The 19,894-nt window shown below is 41.7% G+C and overlaps 1 protein-coding gene across 2 annotated transcripts in view; it reads left to right on the forward strand.

The window, feature by feature from the left end:
* pdgfc (platelet derived growth factor c) overlaps window positions 1-19,894 on the forward strand; it is a 54,681-nt gene that overhangs the window by 26,430 nt on the left and 8,357 nt on the right. For both annotated transcript variants that reach the window (XM_054793002.1, XM_054793003.1), the window contains exons 2-3: window positions 7,621-7,816; window positions 15,015-15,195. In XM_054793002.1, coding sequence (XP_054648977.1) covers window positions 7,621-7,816; window positions 15,015-15,195 — 377 coding nt within the window. The remainder of the gene's footprint in view (window positions 1-7,620; window positions 7,817-15,014; window positions 15,196-19,894) is intronic.

Here is a 19,894-nt window from a genome sequence, read left to right on the forward strand (position 1 = left end):
AGTTTAATTTTATTGCACGTTTTAAGAAGTCCACTGTCGCGTATGTGGGAAAACAAACAAACTGCCGCGTGAAATAATAAAGGTTAAAAAACAAACCATGCACCATGAAGCTAATAAACATAATTAAATGAATACCTTTGGAAAAACATAGCTTTATTATCTTTGTAACGGCAGAACTCTTGATGCATCCCTTCTATTGGATCTCCTTGGGTTGTGCAGGAGTACCTAATGAAGTGTCGTACGAGTGGAACTGCATAAATAACACGAAGCCTTGACGTATAGACAAACTTAAGGCGCACGCACGGAATTCCAGCGGCTCAAAAAGCGACACTCAATCTTGCCGGACGCCACACAACAAGTGTGGCTGCTAACTAGAGGCTTTCACAAATCACCGCGGGGTGCGCAGCTGTTGCAACCTGAGGAAGGCGGGGGGGCGGGGGTGGCCCAAAACCCAGTGTAATATGCAGTGTCAAATAGAGACGTCCCATATGATGTGCAGAGGTGCTGCTGCGTTTCACGTTGAGCTCTTTAGGGGTTAGCCAGACCACCCCCACCTTAAAGACATCAGTCTCGCCTTCCTGCGGCGACGCTTGCTTATTGCACGTGTCAATAAAACCAGGTACCAGGTGCTGGTTCTGGCAGTTACTTGCACAATTAATAATACATGGCATGAAACGAGCCAAATGAACACACATGCGATGTTATGCTCCACAGTCGCTTTCTTGCTGCCCTCGTTCTCCTCCTGGATAAAACGGAGGCCGAAGAAGTCAACACAAGAGACGCTTGTAGCCCTCCACTGTTGTTAGCGCATTAAATTGGTGATGCATTCAATGCTTTGTGGTTTTTTTGCACATCCTGGCAGTTCAGTTTTAAAGTGAACGAAGTAGTCGATTTTTTGAAATCGAAGGTATTTAGTGTGTAGAGCCACCTAGAGGCCCGGAGGGGAGCTTCAGCTGAGCAATGCGTGTCACTTTTGGAAAATGTTTATCTCTACTGGCGTCATATAAATTTTTCGTCCCATTTTTTTGATTAAAAAAAGTAATTATCATTAAAAAGTAGCTATAAAAATAATTAATATGCATAATTATTTATTATAAATATGAATTAAGTAATTTCTGAGTGAATGTATTTCTGAGTGTTTTGTGTTTTTGTTTTTATGCTTAAAAATTGTATTATGTAAATACGTTTTAAAAATTTCACTTTTTTCACATTTTTATTATAAATATTTGTTTTATTTAAGTACAAATTGTTCTATATGCTCTAGTTAGTATTTTCAGAAAATAATTTGGAAATGTTTGCTTTTAATCGGACAGTGATATTTTCATTGACCTATAGGGCAGTTATAATAGAACCCTATGAACTCTGCCCGGCAACAAGTGGCTACTTGTAAATCATGGGACTGGGAATAAAAATCCAAGCAATTCTGTTGATCTACTTTGCTGCTGTGCTATAATTTGAATTCTATAGTCAAATTATATAATGAATCCCAAATGTTTTTACTCTTACAATGTAAGCTACTTTTGTAGGCGACCTAAGCATTTAAAAAATAATTTTAAAAACGCTCTTGGGCGAGAGTCCGAAAGCGTCCTGCCATGTGCCTGACAGATGAACTCGCCGCACAACTGGGCCGCAGATGGCCAAATTAATTTTTAATGCTATGAAAGATTCCTGTGGCGTGTTTCTCAGCCGTGTATGGGCAGCTGAATGAATCTTAAAACAATAAATTACAGCTAAGCAGGCTGGGAATTTACTGCACCTGCAAGTACCGCTGCTGCGTCCTAACAGGCAACAGATGTGGACTTAAAACCTCGAAATAACGTTTTTTTTTTTTATCCTTGTTGGGTACACTTTCTTGTTGGCTTGCACATGGACTCACCTTCTTTTTCATGAGCTGATAGGCATTGTGTAATTCTGATCAATTTGGATAATGAGGATTCTAACTGTTAGCATGTTAGCGTTTTAGCTATTTTACTCATGTCTCAATGTAAACACATACATGGCATGATGTTGCGAGATGCTGGCACATCCCGTACTTTGTGCTTTCTAGTTACAGTAGGTGTTAGCATTATAACTGTTGACATGTTAGCATTATAGCTATTTTACTCATGTCTAAATGTAAACACATACATGGCATGATGTTGCGAGATGCTGGCACATCCCGTACGTTGTGCTTTCTAGTTAGGTGCCCGCACTGTAACTGTTAGCATGTTAGCATTTGAAGTATTTTACTCATGTCTGAATTTAAATACATACATGGCATGATGTTGGGACACCCTGGCACATCCCGTACTTTGTGCTTTCTAGTTACAGTAGGTGTTAGTATTATAACTGTTAACATGTTAGCATTTTAGCTATTTTACTCATGTCTAAATGTAAATACATACATGGCATGACATAGGAACGCTGTACGGGTAACTGCCTTGGCATTTTTTGTACATTGTGCTACAGTATCTTGTTGGGTGCTAGCATTCTAATTGTTAATATATTAGGATTGTAGCTATTTTACTCATGTTTAAATGCAAATACATACTGTACATGGCATGATGTAGGGAGACCGTAGAACTACCTTGGCACATTCTGTACTTTTTGCTATCTAGTTAGGTGCTTGCATTCTGTTAGCATGTTAGCGTTGTAGTTGTCTTACTCACGTCTAAATGTACTGTATATAACATACCTAGCATGATGTAGGGACACTGTGGAACTGTAAATATGTCCAAGGCGTGACGTAAGGACGCTGTAGAACTGCTTTGGCACGTTTTGGACTTGTATCTTGTTAGGTGCTAGCATTGAAATCGCTAGCATTTGAACAATTTTACTCATGTCTAAATGTAGATACTTCCCGTACATGGCATGCTGTAGGGACTTCGATATGATTTGATCCGATATCTCATTCTTATGACAATATCGGCATCCCTAGTTATCATGCAACCTACTCGTCATGTTCATTCATGCTGAAGAGCCATAAGCTCCAATGTTCTATTGGGCCGGGGTCCACCGAGCCCCCCCACTCTTGCATGTGTGCTCCATTCTTGTTTTGGCAAGCAAAAGGTTAATGTTCAACAGCATGAATGGAACGTGCGAACAAAGCACAATGGCCGCACTGTATGGCAGCCAGCCTATTTATCCATGCTCACTTCCTCCCCTAATAGCCGCCCCGATGCTTTCCTCACCGGGAGTAGTGGTGGGGGACAAGGGGGGAGAAGTAGGTCAAGGAAAAGTCATGTTTGAGGTAATTCACTCCAGCGGGACGGCGGCTGTGATCATTAGATGACATGGCGGCTTGACCCCAGAGGTGAGGTCATTTTCAAGGGGGCGGGGGGCAATGAAAGACACACTGTTTATAGAAACATGAAGGATCATGCTCGCTTTTTTAGTGCCTCCTAAAGTGGGCAAGAGTGACATCAACGTTGACTGGATCTACCCTTTCATTACCAAACATGCTGCCTGATGCGCCTGTTGGAGGTGCGGTTGTCCGAAAACTGCAACGCGACCCCTTTTCTGCTTCACGGTGTCACAGTACATGTTGGAATTCATGTTTCCATCAATGAACCACAGCTCCCCCAGTCCTGGCAGCACTCGTGTCGCCCCAAACCGTGATGCTATCGCCACCGTGGTTGACTGTAGGCACGACGACTTAGACAACAATGGCTGTGTGTTGACTCGTTTTCAGTTAATAGTAAATCTACAGGTCAATATCTTTATTTTTGCCGTACTGTAAACCGAAAACATTTGGGTTTGACATCAAAAGACGAATATGAGACCAGAGAGCAACTCTTCAGCTTTTATTTCCAGGTATTTATTTGGATGGGATGCACAACCTAGAAGGTAGGAGGACCTTTTTTGTTTGAACTCACCCAGAAGTGTTGGAACACGTGAATGACCGGGTGTGTGTTGCTACCAAGGTGTGTTCTATTGCATTGCTTATTCAATCGATAAATAGCACTGACTGCCTACGCTCACTTTTAGATTGGGTAGGGTAGGAGGGGGGAAAACTGCTTAACTTTCATCGGGAGTCCCGCTGGGCACCAAAAATGTCACTTTTTGAAGTGTTGATTTTCAACAAAAGTGGTAAGGGGGGAACCCTTACCCAAAATGTGTTTTCAACTTGCTTCAGATGCACTTTTCTGCTCCGGTAGGTGGGGGGGAACCTCCCAAACCTTCCTCAGGGGTCCCGGCGGGCCTCAAAAATGAGGTCGATTTTTGTCATTTTTTTGAGCCGCGCGGATGTCGCGAAATCTCTTTTTTTTCAGGTCGTTTTAACGTCACTTTTAGAAGCTGAGAAGTGGAGGAAACCTCCCAAACCTTCATCCGAGGTCCCAACAGGTCCCAAACATGGCAGCTAATGCCATTTTTTTCAAAGTGTTGATTTTTGGTCCTTGAAGTGGCCCTTATACAATTTACAGCACCTTGCAGCAACGTCCTTCGGGTGGTGGAGGAAACCTTCCAAACCATCATCGGAGGTCCTAGCAGGACTCAAAAATGGCAGAAAATGCCACTTTCCAAAGAGTTCGATTTTCAGCCATTTTTTCAGCCGTGCAGCTGTCGAGGTGTTGATTTTTGACAAAAGTGGGGACCCTTATGCACATTTTTGCCTGTGGAGACTGCATGTAGAGGTGAAAACAACATGAAAACCAGAGAGCTGTCTATGGGTGAAAAACAACATCAATCTCACTGTTCCAGTACTTTTGGAGGGCTCCGTATACCGCCATACAAGCTGTATGCTGGCTATCTCCTGTCAGGTACCACTCCAGACGGATGGTTCTTGGTCAGATGGATGAAAATAATCCTCGAAAGTGACCTATATGTAGAGTGCAACTCAAAATGAATAAGGTTCTTGCGTAGATATAGTGGAATTTGGAAGATGAGCTGATTGCTCTACCCTTAATTGAAGTCCTAAAACATATTTCAGTCAGCGTTACATTCATTTCATTCCATCATTGTTTTCCTAATAGTTTTCCTATCAGCGCTCGCCACATCACCGTCCATCTGGAGAATCCCATTTTCTCCCTCAGCGATAACGTCAGCCGTGGCTGAGGAAACGTAGCGTAATTAAAAACATGCCTCCCTTGGCCAAGCAGCTGTAGTGGAAGACAAAGTGTCAGCTTGTAGCCTCCTGAGCCAGCAACAGTTAATTAAACACTCCTCGCCGCTACTTGCATAACACGCCCGCCATGGAAGGAGATAAGACCTCCTCCAAGAAAATATGGAGAGACGAGAGGAGCCAGCGTGTTGGCTTGATGCACACGATAGTACTTTAATTGGATCCAGACGAAAGGGTCTAGCAGAAGAAATGAGGGATTATGTCTCACTTCAATGCGTGCATGTTCAGCGAGAGGTGTCATTTAGCAGAAAGCGTTTTATTTACCGACAGTGTGTGCTCCGGGCCAAGTGCGGTCATGAAAGATTCTTTTCATGGAGAAGTCGCGCTCGGGTTTTGTTTTTCTTCAGAACGGGCACAGCATCCTTCAGTGGCGTCCCACCTGGATTGCTACCAAGCCCACATGAAAGTGGCATATGTAAGCCAATCCAAGCAAGTATTTTCTCTTCTTCTTCCTCTAACGTTTACCTACTTTGTTATTTGAAGTATGAGGTGAGTTTGAATGATTCAAAGGTCAAAGCTTGACACTGGAACCCACTTATCTCGTCGCCCCACGGACGGGCTGACTGATGTCGACTTAAGCGGTTGTTGGCATAACTGAAACTAACCCCTTTGCATTCCAGGATTTTTTGGTCAAAAACGCCTGAAATAGTCAAAGTAAATGTAAGCTGTCATTGAGCCACTTGTCATCGGCATGGATGGCTTTGGGCTCTTTTGAAAGCTAACACGCTGAATTTTTATCCCCATCAGTCAGAATCTTTCTAGGTGGTACTGACACATAGGAGTTTGAATTCACTAAAAAAAAGGAGGGATTTTTTTTTTTAGGTTTGCCTGTATTTTTTTCATAAAATGTGCCTTCAAAATAACTAGCCTGGTGGTATGTACTGGAAAACACAATGTGGCCATAGCTTGACGTCTTACCATCCATCCAACCATCCATTTTCTCCCGCTTCTCCGAATAGTAGGAAAGCCCAGACTTCCCGGTCTCTGTAATCCCTCCGGCGTTTCCCAGGTTTTCCCCGAGGCCTCGCCCCGGCTGGTCATGCCCGTAACACCTCACCAGGGAGGCGTCCAGGGGGCATCCGGACTAGATTCCTGAGCCACCTCACCTGGCGCCTCTCGAAGTGAAGGAGCATGCGTTCTAGCCTGAGTTCTTCTAGGATGACCGAGCTTTTTAGGGTGAGCCCGGCGTCCCTACGGAAGAAACTCATTTTGTTTGCTTGTGTCCGCGATCTCGTTCTTTCGGGGGTGAGGTGACGGTAGGGACATAGATTGACCGGTAATTTGAGAGCTTTGCCTTCCAGCCTTCCGGACAAGACTTCACTCCCAACCCGAAGGGTGCAGTCCACCCTTTTCTGCCTGAGAACCATGGCCTCAGATTTAGAGGTGCTGAGTCTCATCCCAGAAGCTTCACACTCAGCTATGAGCCGCCCCCTTAAACGCTGAAGGTCACAGCTTGATGAGGCCATCAAGACCAGATCATTGCAAATAGAGACGAGATCCTAAGGCCCCTAAACTGGACTCTCTCAATGCCGTGGCACTACGCCAAGAAATTCTGTCCATAAATATTATGAACAGAAACAGTGACAAAGGGCAGCCATGGGGGAGGCCAACGTTCACCTGGAACAGGTTTGGCTTACTGCTGGCAATGCGAACCAGGCTCTTGTTCTGGTTGTACAAGGACCGAATGGCACGTCGGAACATGCCGCCAATCCCGAATTCCTCAGGAAACCACGAGGGACACAATCGAATGCCTCTTTCAAGTCTTCCTTAACCTTTTTTCAACAATTTGACAGTTGTACCGCAAAAATTGAGTTATTTACACGTTTTTCTAAAGTTAGGATCATGCCTTCCAAAGGTGTTCCATTTGGGAGACCCTTGGTCACATGTGGTCAAAGTCTCCACTAACTCCATGCAAACAAAGCTTCTTCTCTCCCTGACTTTGTGTGTCTTTCCTTTCAAGACCGTTTTGTCATGATTGCTTAAACAAAAAATTCAAAGGCGCATCGTTGACGCACAGTCCACATTTCTCGATTCCACAGGGCATCCTTGCTTTTGTGACAGCATATAGTGTTTTTCTTGATTTCATTGTTTTGTCAGTACGTCAGTCATCATTAAGATTGGATGTAACTGGCCTCAGCTGCGTACGTTAGAAAAGGGCCTGGTACATTTTTTCGCAGAGAAGTTAATTGACTCTTGTGAGACAGTCGACAGGTTAAAATATTGTCTTTTGGTTCAAACGAGGTGCCAAGCAAAAGCACACAGTTCAGAGATCATTACTTAGCGCGAACTGGCTATTTCATTCATGTTTGTATCCTGAAATGCTGCATATCAGTCGAATGTCAGCGAAATAAGCTTTCCAATGACTGAATAACACACGTAGGCATGTACATGGGGGCAGTGTAAAACCCCAGTTTTACAGGAAGTCCTCAGTTTACATAGGAGTTCCGCAACTACGACGGTGATGTAAGTCGCCAAACATCCAAAACGTCCCCTTCATTGGTCGTGTTCCCTCTTTTCAGGAGTGCAGGAATCCCAGCAGGAGAAGGTGATAACAGTGTCCGGAGAGGGGGGGACGATCCACAGCCCGGACTTCCCACACACGTACCCCAGGAATATCGATTTGGTGTGGAGGCTGGTGGCGGCGAGCAACATGAGGATTCAGCTCAGCTTTGACCACAGGTTTGGGCTGGAAGACCCCGAGGACGGAATATGCAAGTAAGGAGATGGAAGTGTTTGTTCTGCTCTTTCATTTAGGTAGACAAATGTTTAACATTTTATTTCTCTAAATGGCTAACATACGTGGAGACGTGTTTCTGAGTGATTGGATTTCCACTGAACATAGATTGTCTATTTAACAGAGAAGCCCAGCTCCCTTGCAAGACCGAGGTGTATTGTGTTAGAGGAGTGATGCTGCTGATGGTGATTTAAAGGAGAACTGTCATCCACCATCCTTATGTGAAACATGAACACGCATGTATTTTCTGTGCGTTCTAAAGATATAAAAACAGATAAAAAGAGGCAGGTCATTACTGCACGTAATGGGACACACCTATGCCGTCAACAAAGCGTCCAACAAGGTTTTATGGTTTTATATCCATGCCGAGGCGCTGACATGCTGTGAGCGAGTGTGTGGTGAAGCTAGTTGCTAGCCGGCTAGTAGCTAGCCGGTGTGGTGTGGCGAGGCGTTACTACGGCAGTAATGTAGTTCTTATTAACAATGTTAATAAGAATAATAATAACAATGCTGCTGTAGCTTGGTTAATATGCAGGTCCCATTATGTAAATGGGGCGTTTTTGGCGGTTTTTGAGTTTTTTTCAGAAGGCCTTATAGTACAGTAGTAGTAGTAGTAGTAGTAGTAGTAGTAGTAGTAGTAGTAGTACTTTATTAATCCCACAGCAGGGAAATTCACTTGTTACAGCAGCAAGCAAGATACACAAGTAAAGAATGCATAGTCACATAGTGAATACAAAATGGTTCAGGTAGGTAGAGTAGGGTAGGTAGGTTATAGGTAGAACAGGTGTGTCCCGCTATGTGCATTTTTAACTGTTTCTTTTTATCTGTTTTTATATCTAACCCGCTGAAAAGAGAAAGACAGTTCCAAAAAAATTGCAGTTTTCCTTTAAGGGCTAGTGCAAAAATGGTGCAATTTTTTTCCCGAATTTTTGCAGAATTCAATGTCGCCCCCTGGTGGTGGAAATTACTTTTACATTTAGCATTCCATGGAACACTTCCTGCTTATTCTGTGCACATTGGCATGGCTCAGGCTGTGGAGTGGTCGTCTCCCAATCTGATGGCGGCTGGTTGGATCCTCAGTTGGTGAATAGATGTCAACACATTTTTAGAATATTTCAGCATTCATTCTACATTCCAGTTGTTTCAGCATTCACACGCAATTTTTACTGAAATTCTTTCATCTAGTACATGTCTTCAACGCTTAACTGTACAGGCGATGTTACATTTGAACGTTAGTACCTAAACGGTTAAAACGGTAAAAACTCACTGTACCGAGGTCTTTAAAATCACATTTTTCCCAGCATTGAGAGGTTCCGCTGCACATGTGAGGGTTCAAGCAAACGAGCCTGCCATCGTCCTTCCTTCAAGCCAATCATGCCTGTCCTAAGTGATGGAGTGACTCATCCTTTTACAGTGTTTCATCAAATGACGACTTCCCCTGCTGGCGTGCTTGATCCATGTTGGGCCTTTATGCGAGTAAAAGGGGTAAAGATTTAGAGTGCGAGCGTGGCCATTTGTGAAATTGCCTTCCAGCCCTCCTGCTTTGGCCGCTCGTGAATATTGAAAAGCGAAAAGAGTGATTTGTTGGCGACGACACGTCACGGCTTCCCGGCGCGCGGCAGCAAATTTGACCATAAGAGGTCGATACGCGACGGTGGCTAACAATGATGTGCACGCACACGCACACGCACACACACACACACACACACACACACACACGTATACTGTATATGCGCTACATGTATTTTATCACCCAGGTCACTTTCAATTACTGCCTGTGTTTGCCTCTGTTGCTATTTCATGAAGGAGGAGGCCGAACGCCACCGATCGATGCGGCGTGTGTGCATTATGCTGGCGGGCCGCTGCCAATACATCATGACTGACTGGGGATCATGCAGCAGACAAATCAGTGGGAGAGAGGTGGGATAGAAGCAGAATGGGGGCGGCTAACGCTTGGCTGCTCACTCCAGGAGAGTCCCCTAATGGACTACCATGAGTACTGCACACCTTGAGTCAGCATGGGAAAATGCACCTATGGACTACACAAGGACAAATTAATTTAAATTAAAATAAATATAATAATAATATGAGTATAATAATAATAAAGCAAAAATAAATGAAGTAAAATAAATTGTACCTAAAATAATAATAATATATTATAAATGATAATGATAATATAGTAAATGATAATAATAAGTAAATAAATAAATATGTATGAAGCCAATGAAATTGATAATAAAAATGTGAGTTCATTCATTTAAATGAGAAATAATAATTGAAGTTTTCCATAGATTAACTGTTCTTACATTTTTTTTTAAATAATTATATGGAAACCAACATATATTATCTTAATGACTAAACTTTTTTGATTACCAACATGTTTATAAAATATACATGTATAAATGTAATGGTATTGTTTGTTGTGTTTTATTCTGATGGGCATGGGCTTGTGTACGTTGCAGTTCAGCCAATCAGATCACCTCTTTGATGGACGACAAAAATATTTTGTTAAATCTAAAATAAAAATGTCCGAATATTGAGTTCATTCTACTTTGTCACTCTAAAATTTGTATAGTAATATTTAAAAAAATAAATATTATTATTATACACAGTGTATGAAATGGTTAGCATGTTGGCCACACAGTCAGGAGATCGGGAAGACCAGGGTTCGAATCTCCGTTGGGCATCTCTGTGAGGAGTTTGCATGTTCTTCCCGTCCGTGTGTGGGTTTTCTCCGGGTACTCCGATTTCCTCCCACGTTCCAAAAACAGGCCTGTTAGGTTAATCGGCGACTCTAAATGTATGAATGTGAATGTGACCGGTGACCAGTCCAGGGTGTACCTCGCCAAAGTCAACTGGGATAGGCTCCAGCATACCCCCATAAATGAAGATAAGCAGCATAGAAAATGAATGGATGGATGGATACTACTGCTACCAATAATACGTATATACTGTATAATAACATTCAAAATGAAGACAGTATGCAATCATCCTGTGCAAATAAAAGACAGCATACATTAAAATGAAACATAGTTACTGTTATGGGGTCATTAGGGGTGATCGTGCCACCTGTTGTATTGTTGTATTCCCTTCTTGTGTTTTTTGAAACATTATTTAAAAAAAATAAACAAAACAAAACATTGAATGTAAATGTCGACGTAGCCTGAAGCAATCAGCATCCTCCAGGGCGTTGGGCAAATAACGGCGTTGTTTTTCGGGGGTCAGCCAAGTCAAACTGAGGCTGGACAGGTTTTGATTGGATCCCAAGATGCCGCCTGATGAATGCAGCATGCAATCATCAACACACACACGCACACACACACACACAGACACTTAACATTCCGCTCACTGTGCTCTGGTCTGCACATTCTCTGACATGCTCTCCACTGAAGATCTTCATTCCTAAAGCGTGCTCGAGCAAAACAATGAACAAATGAGCATCATTGCACAGTCATCACTAGCGCCACCTTGGAGAAAGATGTGAGAATATGAAGCAGTAACTATATACTGTATGTATGTACGTATGTATCTATGCTGCTATGCATGTGTCTGTGCTGTATGTATGCGTATGCTGCATGTATCTATGCATGTGCTGTATGTCAGTGCATTTGTTGAAGCAGTAAAGTGCTGTTTTGCCTACACAGGGTGATGTGTAGTGATCACAGCCTCCTGCATTATTGATGAACCATCTGTCATGTGTCTCCTTCTTAGTGTCGCAGGGCCCAGCATTAGGCGTACAATCTAGTAATGTGTGATAATGCAAGAGAAAGTGGCATGTAGCTGGTCGGGTACATTGCACAATGCAGCAGCAACAGAACCAGTGTTGTAACGGAGGTAACTACTCAGCCAGCATTAATGGCGCTGATGGGGTTATTGTAACTTGTAGCGACATTTTAAAGCGCATGCAGAGCTAGATAAAACTGCTGGATGCTGACCACTCATGATAAGTTAACTGCGGCTACTGCCGTTTTGTGGAGTTCATTTTACACCAGGTGGTTGCCTACAGCCACATGCTGATGTTTTTTGACCCGGTGCTGATTTGAGAAGCCGGGTTATTTGCTTTTGTAGATTATAACCGGCAGTATGATGCAGACTAGGTACAAAGAATAAAATGTGTCAATGTTTAGATTGGGATTAAAATTTGCAGGACAGTAAAGAAAGACGCAGAAATCATTCATGACGTCAGCATACTACAAGAGACCTCGAGTTCAGTGAGCATCAAAGGTTGAACTCTTGAGCCTTGTCATACTTGGCAACATTTGGAAATAAGGAAAAATGTTCAGAAAATACGGGGGAAATAAGTGAGGGCCCAACTGCCGACGGTGGTGCAACCGTGTTATTTTTTATTTCCAGGAAAGTTAATGTACCGCAAAAACACAGGAAACTATTAAAATGGGAGGCCACTGGTAAGGAAGGAATAAAAAAGCCTTTTGCTTTTTCATTTACAGTCGTCCTTCGCCACTCAGTGCTTCGAATTTTGCAGCTTCAATCTATTACTGGTTTTCCAAAATATATGAATTAATAAATCATTGCTATTTTGTGGTTAAATACGGCCTATTATTAGCAAAAAATGTCCATATTTAAGCAAATTTTAGATATTTCTTTCCTAAATGAAGCATTTTCAAGCATAAAAGTGGTTAAATTAAGTAAAATACAAATATATGGCACCATTAATTTGTTCGGTCCGGATCTAACCAAAACAGACGTTAACCAAATAATTTTTTTCCCATAAAAAACAATGTAAATCCAACTAATCCGTTCCAGAACGGCAAAAATGTTAACACAAAGCACGTTTTTATAGATTTACAATTGTAGTTTCACATGCAAAAAGCAATTGGAAATGCATATAAACACAATATAAATGATGAATGAAAGGGATAAATGAACATTTAAGGTTACTTTTACCTTCTTTGAAGACGTGAAACTTGACATGACTGACGACAGGAAGGTGGTGGTGGTTGATCTCGCTGCCACATCGTGTCTTTGGGAGCAGTCACGTCTTCAATGGAGGTAAAAGGAACCTTAAATGTTCATTTATCCTTTTCATTCCTCATTTGTATTCATGTAAAAGTATAAAAAATGTGTTTTGAGTTAACAGTCAACTGCAGACGGCTGACTTCCGGTTCCCATTTTGTTTAGCTGGCTAATAGGATGCTAACAAGGAAGGGCGTTTTGTGATAAAATACACTACCAACACAGCTGGACTCACGCAGTGTATTAACACGCCATATTGTATGCTAACAATGAATGCACACAAACTGGGGCAAAATTGTGGCGTAAAATTGTCAACATTAACTGAAAAACACGCTAACCGGCGAGGACGCTAACCGAGGTTCCACTGTATGAAGTATTTTACACTGGTCAGTAGGTGTCATGAATGTTAGTCTGCAGGAAGTACTGGACAGAAAATCTTATTTATGTCTTATATTGCATATATTACTTTTTAGATCTACTATATTGAGTAATAAGAGTGTAAAGGTGACTATAGGGGTGCTATTTCATGTCTAGAGGGCTTTAATAATGTAAAAAAAAATGCATTTAGAAGGTCGTAAACCGCTTTTCTATCCTCTAACAACAAAAACACTTCATTTATTAATAAGGAATCCTAGTTGGCGGAAATTCACATGTCACTTGTCGGTCTGGAACCAATTAACCGGGATAAATGAGTGATTACTGTAGTCCAAAAGCCCAAATATACACGATTCTCCATGCAATTGCTGTTAGTCTGTGATAGTTTTGGTTTTATGATGGAGGCAGTTTGACCCTGGAACAGGTAATTTCATACGAGGGCTTTTTTTTACTTTTATTTGTAGGCAGTGAGCCATTGTTCTGTAACTAACGGTGTTTGACCTTTTAGAGGTGTCAGTGTATTTATTTGACCGTGAAAACGTAGTCTTGTTTACATGCGACTCAATATCCAACATAATTTGCATGGCGCTCATCGAGGAAGTCGCTTTCCGACCAAATGAGCGTCAATAACCTTGTTAAAAGTTATCTTTTATTCCCATTCAGTTCATTTGGCAGCACACACAAACCATGATGTTCCATTGAACGCAGCCTTGGAACACAAACTGACACGCTGATGGAAGCAATGACCTTGGATATCCAAATATCTGAATTGGCAGCGGTCAATGAGCTTAATGCAAATAGAAAAGTCATTAATGCACACACACACACACGCACACGCACACAGGTATATAGGGTATACATCATAGAAGGTGCACTTGTGTTGAACATTAAAAGAGGGTTGTAACACGGCCACATGCACTTCATATGTTTCATACTATGTGGGCGGAGTCTGTGTCGTTATCGCATGGCTACATTTCATCACTGCATCTACCGAGAGTTTTGTTTTTGTTTTTTTTAAAGCCTCATGTAAAACATAAATTGAGTGTTTTTATACGCTATGATGCACCACCTCAGGCTGTTTTACGACATGGGGAGGTCGGAGTTCGTTGCCGTTGCTCAAGGACACATTGATGTGTCTTCTGAACAGGGCGGGGTTCAAAGAGGTGACCTTCGGATTACGAGCTGCGACCCCTAGCCTGGACGTGATGGTTTTTGATATGAGGAGGCTATTTATAGCGCAAGACAACGCCTCTACTCTTGAAATGCTGTACGCCAAAGGGTGAAAATATGTCAAAACATGCACCCCTACTGTGTCGCCTGTGATAGTATTTTTCTGGTAAATACGGTACACCACACGGTGGCACAGTTATTTATGGTTATATATACATATAGTTATATACATATAGTTATACACCTTATGGTGACTGACAAGCACATGTGTGTAGAATTTGAGCAAGATTGGTTGAAAAACATGGCCGCCATCAGCCAAGGCACATGCACTTAATTCGAATGCAACAACACGGATGAACAAACATGGCGGCATGATTGCGCTGCACTGCCTTTTTTTGTCCTCGATCGCAGCAATGACTTTAATTTCAGCAATCAATAACAGACACAATCATCTCATCTGACGACCTGATGTCGAAGACATGTTTCCTTCCTCTTTTAATTGACTTTTATTTCCCCTGACTCTTTCTACGTACTGACATCTGGAAGACAATCACAGTGGGGACCATAACAATTAAAATGCTGACTTGCGTAATTAACAGACTTATATATAGATAGAAAGCATACTGTAGTCTGATGACCTGCCCGCCTCTTTACTACCAGGTATGACTTTGTGGAGCTTGAGGATCCGAGTGATAAGACCCTCCTGGGCCGCTGGTGCGGCTCGCAGTCGCCACCCGTGGCTCACCTCACCAAAGGCAACCAGGTCCGCATCCGCTTCATCTCTGATGAATACTTCCCGTCCGAGCCGGGCTTCCTCATCCGCTACTCCCTCCAGCCTGCGGTAAGAATCAGGAGAATTACCTTTGACCTTTATCAGTAGTCGACACACATTTGTGTGATAATAATTCAAAAATAGAGCATCTCCTTCAGTTTTTCCCCATAGGATTTCATGGAATTACTGAGATTTACTACTACTTTACTTTACTACAATTTACTAAGAAATCTGTTCCAAGGTCAAACTATGGCCATGCTAAAACGCCTTTATGAACTGTACAGACGGAGTCAGTCTGAGTGACGGAGGTGTAAAGTGAAGATTGTTTATGCCGATAGCTCGCTCACATTTCACTTTTTCATCACGCTTAACTGTCATACAAGCAGAAAAGGAAGTTAGCCACTGTTTGTATTACATAGAAAAAAATCAAATCAAACAGTCTGGACTGTAGAAATGAATGATGGGGGTGTAAAATCAAGGTCATTTGTGCTGCAGATGCACCTCTAGCATAAACTTTATTATACAAGTGTAAAAAGAAGCTAACCCCCGGAGTAAAATGTGAAACCATCCTAACTTGGATACCAGGTAAGGACGTTTTGTGTTGTGATGAACTTCCAGCTAAATTCGGAACGTTACGACGCCTTTTATACCTCAAACATATTTGATAGATTCAAAATCATTTTGACATTTGAGTCCAGATACCTTTTTAACCTTGACTGGATAGCATTCAGAATCAATAGTATTCTTGATTCTGACATTCAAGGTTCTGCTGAACATTTGACCCGTTGAGAGGTAACCAGAACACATCCTTATCTAGTCCGTACACGCCATTGGTGGGATGTCAACATGAAAATCAGTGCGGAATGAATGTGGAGAATATGGCTCCGATATCTTTTCAAATCTGCAGGATTGCTGCCTAAATGTACTATTTTGAAGATCTTTAGTAATATGGAAGATCAGTCATGTGAGCTCTGCTGTCCTACACCAAGAGGATCAGCTGAAGGCAGTTTTTTTTTTTTAATTGCGTGTCCAATCTGATTTATGATTTAATTCCACTTCATAAGCGAGCCGAGGCAGGAAACAACAATAACAGTCTAATACGGTCTCTTAATTGGCAATTATGTTTCTATTTTATGCTTAAAATGTTTGGAGGAGATGCCTGCTATTTATTTTGTCCATCAAGCTGCTCGTTATTTTCTTTTATTACCCATACAAAAGAGAAATGTTTCTTTAATTCTCTAAAAGGGGATTTTTTTGTGTAAAAATATATATTATTAAAAATGTACATTTTTTAATGGCCTGACTCTGGGTAAGAGGAGTGCACTGGATTGGTTCTGCCTGCAGATAATCAGAGTGTTATTGTTCCATATAAGCCATGTGGAGTGGAATAAAGTCTCATCCAGTGGTCCTGACCTCCACAGGGCTTCCATTCCCTGAAAATAAAAGTGGGGAATTAAGAGATAGAAGTGCTTTTTTTTTTCCTGTGGACAATTGTCCATCGTTTTCTTTTCATGTTTTATCCTGCCCTGGAAGTAATATCCTCTCCTAATGTGGCCCTTACACGGACCATTTTCCTCTATATTTAGCTCATATGGAATATATATACCTTGTCTTTTTATACTTTTATAGCGGTTCTCTCCTGTAAAGACACTCATATGACCTTCCGCTTCACCTCATAAAGCTGCCAGAGGACATGAAAGTAGCTCACCTGTCATTTATAACACCATAGGAGCGAAATAGACAATAATACAGTGGTGTGAAAAAGTGTTTGCCCACCTTCCTGATTTTATAATTTTGTTTTTTTGCATGTTTGTCACACTTAAATGTTTCAGATCATCAAACAAATTTCAATATTAGTCAATAACAACACAACTCAACACAAAATGCTGTTTTTTTTATGAAACTTTTTATTATTAAGGGAGAAATAGAAATCCAAAGCTGTGATTGCCCCCAAAACCTAATAACTGGTTGGGCCACCCTTAGCAGCAACAACTGCAATCAAGCGTTTGTGATAACTTGCAATGAGTCTCTTACAGCGCTGTGGAGGAATTTTGGCCCACTCATCTTTGCAGAATTGTTGTCATTCAGCCACATTGGAGGGTTTTCCAGCATGAAGCACCTTTTTAAGGTCATGCCACAGCATCTCAATAGGATTCAGGTCAGGACTTTGACTAGGCCACTCCAAAGTCTACATTTTGTTTTTCTTCAGCCATTCAGAGGTGGACTTGCTGGTGTGTTTTGGATCATTGTCCTGCTGCAGAAACCAAGTTGGTTTTAGTTTGAGGTCACCAACAGATGGCCGGACATTCTCCTTCAGGATATTTTGGTAGACAGCAGAATTCATGGTTCCATTTATCACAGAAAGTCTTCCAGGTCCTGAAGCAGGAAAACAGCCCCAGACTATCACACTACCACCACCATATTTTACTGTTGGTATGATGGTCTTTTTCTGAAATGCAGTGTTACTTTTACGCCAGATGTAATGGGACACACACCTTCCAAAAAGTTCAACTTTTGTCTCTGTATTTTCTCAAAGGTCTTGAGGTTCATCAAGATGTTTTCTGGCAAAATTGAGACGAGCCTTAATGTACTTTTTGTTCAGCAGTGTTTTTTTGTTATTGGAACTCTGCCATGCAGGCCGTTTTTGTCCAGTGTCTTTCTTATGGTGGAGTCATGACCTCTGACCTTAATTGAGACAAGTGAGGTCTGCAGTTCTTTGAATGTTGTTGTGGGGTCTTTTGTGACCTCTTGGATGAGTTGTCGCTGCGCTCTTGGGGTCATTTTGGTTGGTCGGCCACTCCTAGGAAGGTTCACCACTGTTCCATGTTTTCAGCATTTGTTGATAATGGCTCTCGCTGTGGTTCGCTGGAGTCCCAAACCTTTAAAAATGGCTTTAGAACCTTTTCCAGATTGATCAATTAATTAATCAATTAATCTCAGGTAAGTCATGTTTTAATAGGAGTGGACAATCATTTTTTCCACACAGGACCATGAAGGTTTGGATTTTTTTTCTCCCTTAATAATAATAATAATAATAATAATAATAAAAAGTTTCATTTAAAAACTGCAAAACTTGTGTTCGGTTGTGTTGCCATTGACTAATAAGGTAGGGGGAAAACACTTTTTCACACCACTGTATATTACTAATAATAATAAAAATGAGGGCTTGCAGCTTACGAATTGATGTAATAACACAAAAATACATGCGCTCAAGAGCTGACAATGTGAGATAAAAATTAAGGTCACAACTTGCGAACTTTTGAAATAACGAGACTCAATTTCATCAGAAATGCTGCATGGAACTTCTTAGAGATGCTGTCGCCAGGCCGCCCCTGGCCAAATTAGGGCTTTAAGCAGAATTTTATTTGCCAATTAACAGAATCTTTAAACAAAAGTGTCCCGCGCTCGCCCAAAAACCTGCACCCTCTAACCTCTGGATTGTGGGGTTGCATGCACAGTGCGTGTTCTACATGTAGGGAGGGTATCTATGAAGCTACATCACAGTATAACATCACAATCCCCAGCTCTCAAATATGCCCCCTAGTGGCTGTGAGGATCATATGGGTGACGTCAAAGCAATAGGATGGGACACTTTTGCTGCATTCATGGAAAATGGGGAAAAGGTTCACACACAAGACGAGTTTCTGAGCTTTTTTCCTGATCAAATACTAGCTTTTCACCTTTGTCTGTCATGTTTCCATGTTTACAAGTAATACTTTAGACTGGGAAGCTTTAACCTCAGTTGCTCAAGTTGGATATTAAAGTCCTTATATAAAGTCCTTAATTTTTCCAATTTAAAATGATTATTTTTAAATTATTTTTTAATATATAATTAACTATTATTTATTAATAGTAAAATCATTATTACTACAATAATACAATAGTTGTATACTCAAACTTGCGCCTGGCACCTTGACTTCTTTCAATGCAAGTTTGTTGGTAAAGCAATACGAAGTGAAAATGATAATCATCAAATGTAATATCGTAATATCATGAGGCGATCATACATTCGTATGGTTTCACAGTTACAGGCGGCCTTGTGAGGCCAGCCATAAGTGCGATGTGGCCCACGGTGACCCTGTTTTAACGCGATGCAATGCACACTGCTTTGGAATCCATGGACAAATGGCCATGCCTTTTAAAAATGAGTGTCGGAGTATCATGAAAGAACGCACAATAGCAGTAGTTGGCACACACTTGCAGCAGGAAGATGACATAATTATCAATACGAGGAACTGCTGGCCTTCAAAAGCAAATGTTTGCTTGCTACAAAAGTCATCCCTGGCCTTTCCAAGCTGATTCCGAGAGCACACACACACACACACACGATCTGCCGCCTTCAGTGACATAAAGGCGACTCGCAGGCCGTGTTGCAGCCTGTCTACAGTTAATCCCAAACGTCCGCAGCGTTGTGGAGTTGGACAAAAAGCCTTCCTGCTCTTTTATTCCCGCCTCTCACCCAGCTGACTTGAGGACTAGCGCTATAGAAAGTGAATAAAGGGATTCATAAATATTCGTCTTTGAGCTTTATTGTGGAATGACGAGAGCGCTTTAGTTGTTCAGTACTAACTGTCATCCACAAAAATGCATTATTATATTTATTATTTCTTATTCCCAGTGTTCAATTATCTGCGGGATGGAGTGGAAGTATGAGTGTCTTTGGCTTAGAGGGTGATAGGTTGACACTATTTGTTCTCCTGGCTTGTCTTTGAAGGCTCCACAGAGAAACAGCAGCACTCTGTTCCCAGCTACTGAGCTGGGGCCACGC

Source organism: Dunckerocampus dactyliophorus, chromosome 11, assembly GCF_027744805.1.
Source record: "Dunckerocampus dactyliophorus isolate RoL2022-P2 chromosome 11, RoL_Ddac_1.1, whole genome shotgun sequence".
NCBI lineage: Eukaryota > Metazoa > Chordata > Actinopteri > Syngnathiformes > Syngnathidae > Dunckerocampus > Dunckerocampus dactyliophorus.